Raw genomic sequence first — 16239 nt, 5'->3', positions numbered from 1 at the left:
CTGCCAAGCACTTTGTTGCGCGTCTTGTTTTGGAGCTGGTTTGCATTTTGTTTGTCAAAGTCTGAGAAATGACCAAAGAGCTCCAGAAAATGTTTTAAGACTTGAAGCGAGGAATAAAACAAGAGTTTCGCGATATGAGAGAAAGTATCGAGCGAGACCTCAGGAAAGATATGAGAGAAATTAAGACCAGCATGGGCTTTATTAACAAAAGCTATGAAGAAATAAAAGATTCTGTTAAAAGAGTTGAAACAGAGAACAAGGATCTGAAAGAAACAATAAGAACGCTGCTAGAGGAACGTCAGGCTCTGTGTGCACAGGTAAAGGAACAAGAGTCCCGACTTATGCAGACCGAGCAGCACTCACGGTGTTTCAACATTGAAATTAAAGGAGTGCCACAAATAGAAAATGGAAACTTGCAAGAACTAACGAAAAAACTGGCTCAAGAAATTGGCATGCCTCTGGCGGACGTTGACATTGAGGTTTGCCATCGTGTTCAGACTGTCGGAAATGCTGCCTCCCATTACATAATGTGCAGTTTACACGCAGAGCTCAGCGTAACTCTTTACTGGAAAAAGCTAGAAAGTGCAGGCTTACGGCAAATGACCTGGCGTTAAAACCGAACAACGACATCTTTGTAAACGAGCACCTGTGCCCAGCCATGAAACGTCTCTTCGGTGCTGCAAATGCAGCGAAAAAAGCGCAGGGTTGGAAATACGCGTGGGTCAAGAAGGGAAAAATCTGTGTTCGCAAATCTGATACCACACCCGTCATCCCTATCACCCACGTGGATGACCTGTCCAAGATAGCGTAAAGTGCTTGCACTTATCTAGCTTTGTTGACCAACAATTATGGGTTTTCTGCTGCAAGAAATTCAGAAGTTGGTTCTGACCAAAAATCCAGCCCTATCCTTTTTTCACCAGAACGTTCGCTCTTTAAAAAATAAAGAAAGTGAAATGAATGCTTTGCTAGATCTTTTCGGAGTATCATTCACGGTGTTAATGCTTACTGAAACATTGTATGAAGATGAATCGGCTGTATTTCAATCACCTGGTTGTCAATGTTTCTTTCGCAATCGTCAGGACAAGAAAGGTGGCGGTGTTTCTATTCTTGTAAAAGAGAATGTTATCTGTGACACTGAAGAACGTTTCTGTGCTGTCACACCTGATTTTGAGGTGCTTACTCTACGCCATCTTGATAATCTGTTTTGTTTGGTGTACAGGCCACCGTCTGGTAATTTTAGCCGATTTTTGGCCTTCTTAGACGAAGTTTCCGAATATGTTGTGGAACAGAAAGTGAATATCTTTTTGGGTGGAGACCTGAACGTGAACATGCTTACACCTACGCCTAACCAAAATGAACTCAGCCTTACTCTTTCTGCATATGGGCTGTCCAATGTTATCACTTATCCAACACGGATCACAGAACAAAGCTCTACTTTATTGGATGTATTTATTACTAATATTAGCACTGACACAATATTCGCCGGAACTACGTATACTAGCATGAGCGACCATCTGGAAATTTTTCTATTGGTAGATAGGCCCTTTCCGGTCAAGTGGAATAGAGATCAAATTACTTATCGCCAAGTAATTAATCCTGCTCGCCTTGAGTCATTCCGGTGCGCAGTTGAACAGCAAACATGGAACTCCGTCTACACGTGGAGTGATAGTAATACTGCATATTCAAAATTTATAAGTATATTTAAAGATATATACCACCTGCATTTTCCGTTAGTGCAAGCGAAGAAACCGCAGAAAGCGCGAAAATCCTGGTTAACGCGAGAGTTGTTGAATATGATTAAGCATAAAAATGCGTTATTTGCCAAATTTGTAAGAACAAAAGATTTAACAATACTTGCACAGTTTAAGACCTATCGAAATAAAGTTACATCTAAACTAAAGCAGGCTAAAGATTCTTTCTTAATAAACATGTTCCGTGATGAATACGCACAACGTCCAGATACTGTATGGCGCAATTTGAACTTGTTGTTGCATCCCAGCATTAATGCATCTACACTTGATGCCCTTACGCATGACGGAAAGCTACTCTCCGGCACTTCTTTGGCAGATGCTTTTAACCGTTTCTTTATTGAACAAAGTAGTGTAATTAACCAGAATGTGAGTATCTGCCGAAATTACGCTCAGTACGTACAAGGAAACGATAGTACGCAGTCCCTCTTTTTAGCCCCAACTGATTCAGCCGAAGTTTTCGCTTGCATAAATAACATCAAATATAGCAAATCACAGGACTCGAATGGTATGCAAATACTGCCTGTCAAGTATGTGCTCGACGTCCTGTGCCCAGTTATTACCTACATATTCAACTTAATTTTATCCACTGGAATTTTGCCTAAGGAAATGCAGATTGCCCGAGTGGTGCCAATATTTAAGCGTGGAGATAAAAACTTACTCAATTACAATCGACCGATTTCCCTACTTCCTGTGCTTTCTAAGGGCATTGAGAAAATAATCCATAGCAGAATAACTTCATATTTTGATCACAATCGCTTATTCCTTGACTTTCAGCATGGCTTTAGGAAGCATAGGTCTACTGAAACGGCACTTCTAATACAGGCATTTAGAGAAAATAAACTCGCTATTGGAATTTATATCGATTTTACTAAGGCATTTGACCTCATTAATCATGATGTCCTTCATTTTAAATTAAATAGGTATGGTGTACGTGGTGTACCACTAACTTTATTAGAATCCTATTTATCACACAGAGCTCAGTATGTAGATATAAACACAGCAACTTCTACTCTCCCTATAACATCTGGAGTGCCTCAAGGAAGCATACTTGGGCCATTGTTGTTCTTAATTTATATAAATGATATTTGCTACAGCACAAGTAGCGCTCATGTAGTATCATATGCTGATGACACATCTTTATCACAGGTACTTCCGAAACAGACGTCGAAAAACAAACCAACAATGCACTTATTCAACTCAGTTTATGGGCAGAAGCAAATTATCTGCGAATAAATCCAGTGAAGACTAAAATTATGTTGTTCCGTCCTAAGGGAAAGAAAATATCGCGACCTATCAAAGCCGTATTCAATAGCCAGCCTATAGAGCTCGTTGAGTCCGTAAAAACACTGGGAGGTACCTTTTCAAGCAATTTAACTTGGAATACACATATTGATTACATACGTTCAAAGGTCGCCTCAGCCCTTGGTATACTTGCGCGGTTTAGGCACATTCTTCTAATAAGGGTAAAGATCATACTTTACAATGCGTTAGTACTTTCTCATTTGCAATATTGTAACATAGTGTGCGGCACAACAGGCATAACAAACCTTAACAAGATACATCTGCTTCAGAAAAAAGCAGTGAGATGTATTGCCAATGTACCACTCTTTTCTCCCACCAGGAATATTTTTGTAAAGTATGAAATCCTTCAAATATTTGCGTTGTATACTTATAGACTACTATCATGTTACAAATCTCACCTAAAACACCCCGACAACCTCATCATTTTGCTTGCACAACTCAGAGAAAACGCCAGCTGCCATGACACAAGACAGAGAAATTTGGTTTACCCCAACACCAAGAGCCTATTATGTGAATCAACCCTTATGTTATAACCTTCCAGTTCTGCTGAACAGATTAAACGAAGAAAATATTGACATAACCCGAAAATCAAAACACGAAATTCGGGAATACTGCCGGGAGAATTCTTTTCCTTGAGAATTTCAGATGCAATCTTTCTCATTATTATGCACCATTCGTTGTATGATTATCTATGACCTCTTCATCGCATCGCATTTTATTTTGTCATTTTTGCATGATGTGCATGGTGGCCTGCGAAGTGTTGATTTATTTACTTTTGCTTTGTATGTATATATGCTTGTTGTATGTATAGCCGTCGCTTTTCCTCCTGTACTGCCGGGTATGTAAAGGAGCCGGGACCATTGTCAAGCTGTCGCCATAGCTTTTAGTCCCGGCTCCTCCTTTGTAAGAAAGGAATAAACTTCAACTAATTTAATGCAATTCTTAAAGAACATGTTTACTTTTTATTTCCTTGCTACGAGATTGAGAAGCGCACAAATCTGCTCTCTCGTTGCCTTTTATTCCGATATGGCGCTCGGGACACAGCAGACTTTTTTGTGTTCTCCTCGAGCTGTGGCTGTTACAATGTTGTGTATGATGTCAACAATCATAGGAGTGATTGCATTTCTAGAATTGAGAGCAGTAAGTAAACTTTACGAGTCTGTGTAAATAATACTCTTTGTGAGGTTCTCGTATACTATTTGTTCAATCGCAACACAGACGGCGTAACATTCGGCAGTGAAAATTGATGCGCACTGTGGAAGGCTATTTCATTCGAGTTCCCTTTGATCACTGCGCTTCCAAAGTAAATATCTGCTTTTGAGCCAGCTATATAAAAAGGTGTGAAAGTACTGTATCTTTCCTCAAGTGCAAGAAATTCTTGTGTTATATGTTGCTGTGGAGTTTGTTTTTTGCGGACCTTTGTAAGAGTGAAAGCACCGATTGTAGGGAAATGATACCACGGATGCAGTGGATCTCGTCTTCGAGCAATGCCAGGTAATGTCAGTATAAAGCACTGCTTTTGAATTAAAGCTCCCTGCAAATTTTTTGTACATGGTTCTCTCTGGAAGCTTTCCGTGTCCAGCTTGCTGGCTCGAGGTTGACTTTAAATGGCCCTCTCCCACACTTTGTATTTGAGAGCACAATGATTTTTGAATGGACAGCTGTAAAATGTGCTCATGATCTTGTAAAAAAAAATCTTTCTTTTCTAGAATGAATTTAGGGCTTCGTGCATGACATCCCTCAGAATGGTTTTTGATGTCGGGTTGTTTACATGCTATGCTCGCATAACAGTGGCCCTCATACTGGCCAAACTTTAATCACGCTCTGCGGTGGATAGCACAACCCTCTCAGTTTTATGCTGAATGAATGTGCACGTGTCTGCTGTTCAATGAGTCGTGAACAATGGTACCATGCATGATCACACCCCGGCTTAGTGTTCAGCCTGCCTTTTAATGCGGATTTTGTTTTTGAATGTTCGAACCGGTCTCCATTGCGTATATTTGGGCAGCTGTGTCAACAGGGCCTTCTGCTACAGCAGTGAGGACGAGAAAAATCACGCCGTATTTTGTTCTTAATCTTTAATACAGTATTTATCTTCATATTTTTATGTTTTTATTATCTTCATATCTTCATGTTTTTGTGCGGCATCCCATGCCAGGGATGCTTTCTCATACAGCAGTGAGGATGGGAAAATATACTAAAAAGTTGGAGTTCTTGGCCTTGAATGCAAAATGTAGTATCAGAACATGTTCATAAATGTGGCCGTGCCAGCAATGCATTTGATTCACAACTCCAAGAGCCACTCATAGAGGTGACAGAAACAGAGAGGGCCGAAGTGCCTATAATAGTACGGCAGGGGAGGATATATGGCGGTGGAGGTGTCGCCCTACTCCAAACGCCAGAAAATTTACCCGTTTTTCTCAACGAAAGCAGTCCAAGAAATAGGTGTTTCAAATGGGACTGGCCCTCTTTAAGAATGATCCATAAATCCACCTATTGTAGCACTGTAACACAGCATGTTTCACATCCACAGACCTAGTTTTGTGGATAATATATTAGACCGCAGCTTTTTAGACTGCTTCTAGAAGTACCCAGTGGCTGCAGTATGTTTCACAGCGCTGTGCATTATTTCAATGTTGTTTCATGATTAAATTGCAGAGCTGCAGCTCTACGCATCAGTTTTCGATACTTGATGAAATACTAGCTTGTAATGTTACTGCATAGTAGCACACTTTACTTGTGACGAACAATACAGGCAATGAAAATGAATTTATAAGTTATTGTACGTAATGAACTCATGGAATTATTTTTCTTCAACATAACCACAGGCATCATTGAAATTCAATTCGCATGTGGATCTTCATTTCACTAACTGCTTTTTACCACAAATAACACTATCACAGAACATGGGCCCAATGAACACTTGTGACAAAAGGCCTCCAAATTCAGTTAGAGGTTCACCGTTTTGCGCACTTCTTGACCATGGCTTCCGCCAAAATTGCAATTGTAATGCCTCCTACAGGAAACTGGTTTAAAAATAGCACGCGATCAAAAATACAGACTTGACTTTGATATGAACGAATCCACTTGAGCCCAGCACGTCACAGGCAAATAGCTCCCTGACGTTTCAGACGTTGTACGTTTCAAACGGGGATGCAACAAAGTTTCTGTATACTAAGAACAAAGCGAGCGCAGGTGCTTCGCTTACAATAGAACTCTCCGCCCATGTTATGGCCCCCGCCGCTAACACAAGCGCAACTTCCGAAAAGCAAAATTGGCATTTGTATTATAATCAACCCCAGCTGCACTAGCTGGAGCGTTGCAAGAACACGTATAAGTAGGAACGAGGTTTCACTGCCGATGGAAATGGGAGCGCAAATGACACACGCACACTGCACGTACAAAACACGAGACATTTCCACTACACGCCGACGAACCCTCTCCAGAGCACGCCGTATTGAACCAATGGCGAACGGACAGCGTGAATGCTCCTAAGTGAACAGCGGCGGTCTCCCGACGGCTCCAAGCAGCGTCGCAGTAGACGAAATGCCCTTCTATCGTTGTCGCCGAGCTCGTTCAATTCCGAGCGCGCAAAAAGATTTTTTCGCTGAATTCCACCTTGAGCCACGTCAGCCAGAGAGCACAACCAAAAACAGAAACTTGAGCAGTTACGCCTACGCCGCAGCTCAAATGGCACGCCTCCGCCCACTGCTGCCCGCCCAGTTTGTAAACAAGCTGCCCGGACAAGACGGCCTCCCGATCGAGAAAAATCACGTCACTTCCTCCACACTTTTCTCCCATGTTGTATGGGAAGGGCCTCAAGTGAGTTTTCCTTCCTCCATGGGCCGTGCTCTCGCCATCCTTAGCTTGTCTTCTGTTGTAGTTTTGAGGGCCTGTTACACTGGGCCAACAGTCGGCCGTTTCGGTCTGCCAAAGCCGTGTCGTCGTGGTATCTGGCTCTATGTCAAGCCCGTTTCACATGCAAGCGAAAATGCCAGCGAATCCTGTCGCAGCGACGGAAAAACCTGTTTCGACCCGTCGCGGCGGCTCGGCGGGCCGGAGCGACTGGGTTCCAACAAGTTGGAAATTTTCGCAGCGACAGAGCGATAGCTCCGCCCCCTGACCAATGACTGCACGGCGGAAAAGCCACGTGACAAGAAGAGGATTCGTGCGGGAAAGACGACAATGTTTGTATGCTACACGCGCTTCCGACACCACGACAACATGTCGCGTGGACTGTTCAATGAGGTGCTGATCATCGAAGTATCCAAGCGCCCACTTCTATGGGATGTTAAAGATAACTTCCGCAATAAGTCGACCAAGGAGTCCCTTTGGGAAGAAGTGAGGGACGCAATTCGAGCAATTGACGACACCGGTAAGTGAAAGCACGCTTTGTGGTGAGCTCGAAGATTATCAGCCATATTTTTTCATTGTGCAGCCAACAAATTTTCCTCGTCACACTGGCAGGATTCTGCAGCGTGTCAAAAACTGTTTTATGTCCCCGCGCATTCCTGCGTACTGCTCGGTGTTTATTTTTCGGTGCGCCGGCTATTGTGCGTAGATGAGCTGTATGAGAATTGTCGGCATCACGCAGCCGTGAGCAAATGTTTTTGGTTCTTAAGACACGCTAGCTGCATCATTTTGTACCCTTCACTTCAATCGTGAAATGCACGACGTGCACGTTTTCATGTTCTCAGCTACGTTTGTAAATGCGGGAGGCGACCTTTCTCAGGCGTGGAGTTAATCCGGGCGCTGAGAGCCTAGTAAAATCGTCTCTTGCGTGTATGTAGAGCGAGCGCTCCGTCCCGCGGCACTGCCCGCTCATCGTAGTCTTGTACGTAGCATTAATCTGCAGCTTCTGAACCGCGCAAAATCATCTCGTGCGTGTCCGCAAAATAAATCATTCATCTTGTGTGTGCCTCAGTTCAGTCATGCATGCATGCATAATCAGTAAAACTGCCTTTTAGAAGAAAAAAAAAAACTCGTGCTTCCGTACTGAATCGTGTGTTGTAAAATTTTCTGCAATATTCTTGTGTGCTAACAGATGAGAATTTGTACATGTTCATGCTAAACTTTGGGCCATATGTCTGCCATTGTTTCCTAATTTGCTCTATACTGCTCCATATTTCAGTAACAGTTGAGGAGATTATTGCTCGGTGGAAAAATCTAAAAGATACGTACAGGCGAAAAACTAAAGACGAAAAAGATGGGAAGAAGACTGGGTCAGGAGCCACTGCAAAGACGGCCTGGCCACATTTAAAGCAGATGGAGTTCCTGAGGGACTCCATGGAAACGAGACGGTAAGCAATGATACTAATGATGAATTGAATGTGTAAGTGACAGCAATTAACAGCCTGTACATTCTACTCAGGAGCTTCTGCAACCTCGACGCAGTGAGCCACGTGCAGGTGGCCAGCGCAGCAGCCGAGACGAGCCACGCCAGCTGCAGCCCAGCATCGCCAGGCTCGAAAGAAGTAGAAGCATCGCCAAATGAATTTGAATGCATGTATAGTGTCCCAGGCCTTCCTGATGAGCCAGGACCATCCTGTACGGCAGCAACTTCACCAGAGGTTCTCCCACATAGGGGAAACAAGCGACAGAAGAAAAGGCGGCAGGAAGTGGAGGATGCTGACAGGGACATTCAGGCCGTGCGAAATGCAATTGCAGCGCACAGGCCAATTGTTACACCGCACGTACGGACTTAAAAAAAGATGTTATTACCATCAAGATAAGAAGTAGTTGATATTTAAAAAAGAAGAGTTCTTTATTTCTTAACAAAATTTGAGTAATCGTGGCAAAATAATGCATAAACATTGTCCATGGTGACGTTTGCAAACCACCGAAACCAACCGCGAGCTCGTATTCTTTGCCAGCAACACTGAGATTCGCAGCGGCAGTAAACGCTGTGGAGCGACGCATGTGAAACGGAACCCTGCGAAAAGCATCGCTGCGCCGTGCCGCTGGTCGCTGAGTTCGCTCAATCGCTTGCATGTGAACCGCCCTTCACACTGCGCCGGCGAAAACAGTCGGCCGAGTGTCTACGTCAGCTCCAGGTCTCCCACAATACGGCAGTTGGCCGATGGTTCGGCAACTCCCACGTCGCACTAGCAAGATGGTGTGCGAGACCTCCCTCCGACTTGGCTCTTTGTCGCCCTCACTCTTCTTTTGTCATAACTCTTTTAAATAAATACCCATATAGTGAAGCAAACTCTTTAAAATATTGTGATCATGTACCTAGAATGAGTGCCGCCCAGTACTGAGCGGCACTGATTGGTGGGGGAGAAAGGCTCGCAGGTAAATAAAGAGAAGTTATTTAGGACAAAAAAAATTGAAAAGCAAAAAAAAAGTCCCGCTGTCGCACCGGCCGACGAATTGCGCTACGGCCTGGCTGCCCTTCTCGTCGCTAGGCCTATAGCTTCTTTCGCATCGAAGGCGCAGCGTACGCCGCTTCGGAAGTCGCCTGCGCTGTAATAAGAGGTACACTCATAAAATCACTTTGCTTTCAATAGCATAATGTCGCAATAAACCAAAAATATGGTCAATTTCCGAGACGCCTTCGGCAGCAGAGCTAGCGGACAGCTGCGGGCGTCAGGCGATCCGGACAGAAAGGGCGGGCCAGCGGCATTTGCGAGGCGATTCTAGCAAGAAATTTGCTCGTATCAAAGTTCTTACTTCTATCAGCAACTCGGTATTGAACAACGATGTTCAAAAATGATATATTTTTCACACTTCTCTATACCAACGTTTATGATTTACGTCAAAAAGCGTCTTAAGGTCATTTTTATGATCGCGGCAGACGGGATCCGGGCTAGTTGGCTCGTCAGCTGGCTCGCTCTACTTAATGATCGCACACGACCGGTTTTATTACTTGGTCGTGCGTTTGCTCAATAAAAGACAAAAGAGCCATGCTATCAGAAACGCTACCTGCTATATTCGGGCAACGATAGAATGCTCGTGCAAGAGCAGAGCTTTCGGCAACGACGCCGCCTGCGGGAGCGCCCGGTGACGAACTGCGCTGCTTCCCGGCTGCCCTGGTCGTCGCTAAGCCTAGCGGCTTTCGCATCGATGCCGTAGATGAGGGCGCTTCGGAAGTAGCCAGGGCCGTAATAAAAAAAAACTACTCTAGTCACTTTGACTTTACTGCGAGCCCGCCCCATAGTAAAGTTGTGCTCGCTTTCCGCGACGCCTTCAGCAGAAGACCTAGCAGGCGCAAGCAGAGCCGCACCAAGCAGCAGCAGCAGCAACAGCAGCAGCGAGCGGCTGTAGGTTGAAATTTTCTTGTATCACAGTTATCACTTAAACGAGCAGCTGGTTTTGGCCAACGATCCTCAGAAATCATACATTTTTCACGCTTGTCTACCCCAGAGCTTCTTATGAACATCAACTGAGTTCGTGTTTGCTGAATGTTTGTGCTCGGCGGCCGATCTCGCGAAGACCTGGTCGGCAGACTGGTTTTGTCCCCGTCGCCGGTCTCCGTCGCCAGGCTCGCGAGGCAACTTGAGCACAAGACTTTCATGGCTACCGGAAGTGTCCATCGTCACGGTGCGTGCCGTTGGCCCAGCCGTCAATGTGACGGCGTGATGTGATTTCTTGTGTGGTAAACAGTTTTATAATCTGTTAGTTCAGCTTGCAGTTAGCGACTAAAGAAAATAGCGTGAAGTTTAACGTCTTGGCTGCCATGATGCAGCGAATGACAGCGTGTTGTGGCCTGCCGACGTCACGGAACTATTGACGTATCTTTTCAAGATTTTACTTTAAAACCATTCACTGCAAAAACACCAATCGGCTCGCGAATTTTTAAAAAAAAACACGGTTTTCAAAAATCATAAAATTTCCTGCTCATTCCGAACGCTTATACTTAGTGTGGATGGTCCTTAGCATCATCTCTAGGGAATGAAAAATTTGGGAGCGACTTTTAATTCATTGCATAGTCCCTTTAAGCCTGAGCTCCATGTACGCGAAAAGTCACGCGAACGCGAAGGCGACGGCGGCAAACGACGCGCGACGCCGTCGCGCGAATCATTTTTACCGTGTCGCTTGTCTCGTCGCTCGGATCTGCACCAAGAGAAAATTTCGCTCGTCGCCCGGAAGTCGCCCACGCGATTGGCCAATCAGAGCCTCACACACCCGTTATCAGTTTGTTTATGGTTTGTCACAACTTCTCCTCCGAGATCCGAGAGAGCCTCAACCATCGTCGCCTCAACAAGCGCGTAGTCTTGGTCGTCGCCACCGTAGAGAAAATATTTGCTTTGCTGTAGCTGTGAGGCAGACCCGCAACATTTAAATAATGAGAACAATTTTCTTTTTTGTAACGGAGCACTAACAACATTTGTAGCGGGCTATAAGAGCGGGTGTACTGCAGGGACAGATGCGTGTCGAGCCGCTGGTACTGGCGCTCGATCCACCGTGCCGCTGCGCTCCATCTGTATATACGTGCAGTAACACTCGCGGCGCGCATTCTCACTTGTATAATAAAGTTTGCTCACTTACAAGCAGGTTGCGGTGACAATTGATGGGAGTGTTTTACTAAGCCGGACTGCACAGGCACCGAACGAAAGCACATCTCACCCGTGAATCCGTGATACGACTTCGTCTCCGCAACCACGCCGGCTTGGTTATCTTCACTGCCGTAGAGGAAATATTTCTTTTGCCCTGACTGTGAAGCACGCTCTCAAAATTTTAAGAGAGAGAACAGGTTATGGGTCGTGTTTCTAAGCTTGAGTGCGCAAGGCACGGAGTCCGCTGCGCACGTCGCGGGTTCGCGTCGCCTGCCGCCTTCGCTTGCATGGAGGTTGCCCACAATCGACGAAGCGAGCGTTGCCGTGGCGCCTCGTCGCGTCGCTCGCTCTTTCGCGCACATGGAGCCCATGCTTTAAGGGCGGGAAGGCGAAAGTCGTTTGCGACTCATTGCACTGATTTGCATTTGAATTTGCCGTGTTATAATTCATTATCATTCACTATCATTACTGTCTATAAATCATAACTAAACCCTGTACCAGCACCAGAGTGTATCGTAGTGATTAAGATAGGTTGGCATATGCGCGGGAGGTAGCAGGGGGGCTGGAATTCTGTGCAGTGCCGCATGCGATGCACTCCAGGTTGTCATTCGACCCTACCGAAAGACTGTGACGGTAACTGGACACTGTCTCCCTCGCCGCGTTGCGGTCCTCCTGTATCTGAAGTAACCATTCTTCAGCGGTTCTTCTCCTAACCTTTTTAGTTCCCAAGTTATGACTTCCGGCACGTGCCAAGGTCCCAAGTTTAAAGGTCTGATTGTGACCACGTGACCTAGGTGGCTATGTAACGGACAGACACGGTCACGTAACCTAGGATGTAACGGACGGGCACGGTCCCGAGACCTAGGATGTAACGGACGGACATTGTCACGCGACCTTGATGTATCGGACGGACGCGAATATGAGCCATTAAAGGCTTTCGCCTTAAAATACAATTCCTCAGCCTTCAGGCTTTACTGACAGGTGGAACACGGGTGGTGGACGAAGTAGTCATTTCAAAAATCGGAAGAAGCACTGTGTTACACCATACTGGATCTTTGCTTCACTTCACTTTGTTACCTTAAAGGCCCCCGGGATGAGGTGTGTTGCATAAAGGGTGGGTTACATGTATAAATCAGTTTTAATAAACAGAAAACACGTAAGGTACATAAATTATTCGCTGTTTAATATAGTCGCTAAACAATTCACAAATGTTGATGGACAGGTGAATGCGGCGATGCCGTGTGGAAGGCTGTTCCAGTCCGTGGCTGAACGTGGAAAGAATGATGATGCAAATGTTGTAGTGCGCATTCGAGGCCGGGCAACTAGAAGGGGATGACCAATGTGGGGGGAAATGCGTACCGGCGGATTGATGTAGGGTGGATGACGAAGTGAGCTGTAATAAAATTTATGAAACAAGCACATACTAGTGATACGACGTTAAGCCTGCCTCTGCTTTTAATGATGATATACTAACATTATATGAATAGCACGAATATATGAATCTTGTGGCTCGACTCTGTACTGAATCTAAAGAATTTGTTGGATAATTTTGGTTATAGCTCCAAATAGCAGAGGTGTATTCAAATTTAGAACGGACAAGGATCATCTGCTAAAAGATATGAGTTTTGTCACATGAGCGTTCCAGGTTAGATCATTGGACAATGTTACGCTGAGGTATTTATAAGTCTGAGTTAATTCTACCGTGACGCGCGAAATTTTATACGAGAAGAGAAGATGATTACGTTTTCGGTTAAATGACACGAGTTCACATTTTTTGGGGTTTAGTTCCATGAGCCTTTGGTTACACCAGTCCTGTATGCTGATTAAGTCATTCTGGAGGGCGAGCTGATCAGAGGCGTTATTGATTGTGCGATAGATGACACAGTCATCAGCAAAAACACGGACGTTACAAGGGACATGCATTGGTAGGTCATTCATGTATATTAAAAATAATAGCGGGCCAAACACTGATCCTTGCGGGACACCCTTTGTTACGGGAAGAGAACTAGAGGCTCGATTATTAACGTAAACATACTGGGTGCGGTTGGCCAGAAATTCGCTTATCAACTGTACAATGTTAGGAGCAAGGTTTAACCAAGAAAGTTTTAGCAGCAAGCGTTTGTGAGGTACTTTGTCGAAAGCTTTCGCGAAGTCCAGGAATATTGCGTCAATTTGAAGGTTAGAGTCAAGGTTCACATGCAAGTCATGGATGAAAATAGCCAATTGTGTACCGCAGGATAGGTTCTTACGGATGCCATGTTGAGCAGGATGAAAAAAACAGCAATCACAATGGCCATACTCTAGATGACCTCTCTTTTTTACTCAAGCCTTCGTTCTTTGCCTCACGTGTGCACAGAATTCTCGGGGACATTAAACAACTTTTCTCTTATACTCTGCCCGGCAATTGCCTCTAAGAAAATTCTGCTGCTAGAAGGCCAAGTAACTATCAGTTCATCGCCGCTCATAATTCGTTACGTTATCAATCAGGAACAAAGCATTTGAGTTTTCCTTGAATCGCACAGCATTGAGGGGAATAAAAACGAATCCTCAAGCTCTCTTCTACATACAACCGCATCGTGCACATCTTGTTTTGATTGTTAACAAAAAAAATGCACAAATCATCGGTGACTCGGATGGCATAGCATGTACGTCCCTGCGCACGCAGCAGCCTATATGTAACAAAGAGCAAAACTTAAGAGAACGCCTTGCTGGGGCTAGTTGGTAACTGCTCTTCTTTGATTCAGTCCCGTCTACCTTCCTTGTGTCTGTTAGTTTCGCGCCTTTAACGAAATAAGAGCAAAGCAGATAAGTAGTCCTGAAATTCTACCACTTGTACGCACACACATGCTATACGCAAGACATCAAGAATGCGTGAAGGATAAATGCCGTGGGCAGAGGCACACAAATTAAGGGCAAACTTTAAGAGTACACAAATGGCGTTACAGTGATCTTTACCAGCCAGAGAAGTCATCTTTAGGGTTCTGTCGAAAATCGGAACATCTCCCAGTCATTTCGTGAGGATTTAGTGCACTTGAGCACACAACACCCACGCATTTAAATTTAGAACGAAAACGCCGCGCGCGTTTTTGTTACATAGGAAAACCTGGACGTTGCATATACGTTAAACTACCGGAGCACCACACAGCAGTAGACGTACTGGCGGGCGATGAGCATCTGGTCAACTATTGTCGCCATTCTCGCAACTGCACCCCTCGCTTTCGCCACATGCAAATCTTGAAGAGCTTGCGTCCATAAATTTATGAGGCGTATTGTATAAAGAAATTGACTTCGGCGTCAGCAATGCATGTCTTGCTAACAAAAAATGTGGTCGCCTATTTTGATAGAAACAAGCAATACATCATATTTCTCTGGCATGCTGGTGTGTGCGGAGCATTGTTTGTCATTCTTTCAGGTGTGACTACGATGCTTGTATAAATATGACGTTTATGTGAACCAAAACTCAGTTGAATTTCCGCCCTATGTGCTCTTTCCTTCCTTTGTCTTCCTCTTCATTGAAGTTCAATCCACCGAATAGGGCACCTTTCCCTGTTAATTATGCTCGTACTTCTAAACTGAGCAACAGAACGCCCGGCACCTTAAATCACTTCAAAATGTTATGCATCATTCCACAGCTTCCAGTACGTTCCCTGTAGATGACCTCTTGTAGAAGATGATCTGCTCTGCCATCGGTCAGTCGCCGATTTCTCCTAGTTGATCCCGAGCGCCTCCGCGCTTATGTTGGCGCCTCATGCATGATGATCTCACATCTGCTACGTGGAACGTGCGAGGACATTCTAACACAATAAGAGAGAGGTTCTGCTGGCCTCGGATACGCAAGTTTATTGAGAAGCCTGTAGCTAGCTGTGAGCAATGTCAGTAACACACATCATAAATGTGCACGCTCTCTGTTCTGCCACATCGAAGGGTGCCTCAAAGGGTCGTTTTGAGAAAGTTGGAATCGGGCTCTTGTGTTCTTTTACTCTGTCGAAAAGGTTCAAATGCTGTATCATCGTCTGTGCAGATTATCTGAGTGGTTACTATCAGAGAGCGGCTTAAATGGCGGCTGAGAACAAAGTGTCTCTTTCATGCGGCGCTATGTTACATAGCGTCATCGATGGCTGTGAGTTGTTATAAGTGACCGAAGCCGACAGTTCATCGCCGATGTGAGCGACGTATGGTTCTGTTTACGTGCATCCCATACCATAGAAGAGACCCCGCATCATCTAAATATGTGCGATTTAGCACACGGCAATTTAAGAACACCCATCAGCATGCAATCTGTGTCCGACGCTTCGAGTCACAACTGGGGCTTGTTCTACCTTTCATCATGTAGACTGTCAACGCCACCACAAGTGTGCATATTATAGACGCGCGAACAACAACGACGAGAAAAAATAGATAGTACGAACCACAAGTACCCGCCGCGGTGGCTCAGTGGTTAGGGCGCTCGACTACTGATCCGGAGTTCCGGGATCGAACCCGACCGCGGCGGCTGCGTTTTATGGAGGAAAAGCGCTAAGGCGCCCGTGTGCTGTGCGATGTCAGTGCACGTTAAAGATCCCCAGGTGGTCGAAATTATTCCGGAGCCCTCCACTACGGCACCTCTTCTTGCTTTCTTCTTTCACTCCCTCCTTTATCCTTCCCTTACGGCCGGTTCAGGTGTCCAACGATATATGGGACAGATACTG

General features: G+C 45.1%; 1 protein-coding gene across 2 annotated transcripts; it reads left to right on the top strand.

Moving 5' to 3' along the window:
* Positions 1–7178: 7178 nt before the first annotated feature.
* Positions 7179–8566, top strand: LOC144134744 (uncharacterized). 2 transcript variants are annotated; one of them, XM_077667581.1, is made up of 3 exons: positions 7179–7428; positions 8185–8353; positions 8448–8566. In XM_077667581.1, the coding sequence occupies exons 1-3, from the start codon at positions 7239–7241 to the stop codon at positions 8545–8547; spliced, it is 459 nt and encodes a 152-aa protein (XP_077523707.1). In that variant the 5' UTR covers positions 7179–7238; the 3' UTR covers positions 8548–8566. The 2 variants fall into 2 exon arrangements, 1 of the variants encoding a protein (XP_077523707.1); XR_013315236.1 differs by lacking the exon at positions 7179–7428 and having other exon boundaries at positions 8170–8353; positions 8425–8566.
* The last annotated feature ends 7673 nt before the right edge of the window (positions 8567–16239 follow it).

This window comes from Amblyomma americanum, chromosome 5, assembly GCF_052857255.1.
Source record: "Amblyomma americanum isolate KBUSLIRL-KWMA chromosome 5, ASM5285725v1, whole genome shotgun sequence".
Taxonomy (NCBI): Eukaryota; Metazoa; Arthropoda; class Arachnida; order Ixodida; family Ixodidae; genus Amblyomma; species Amblyomma americanum.
The sequence above is the reverse complement of the archived record's forward strand: the minus strand, read 5'-3'. Positions and strand labels throughout refer to the sequence as shown.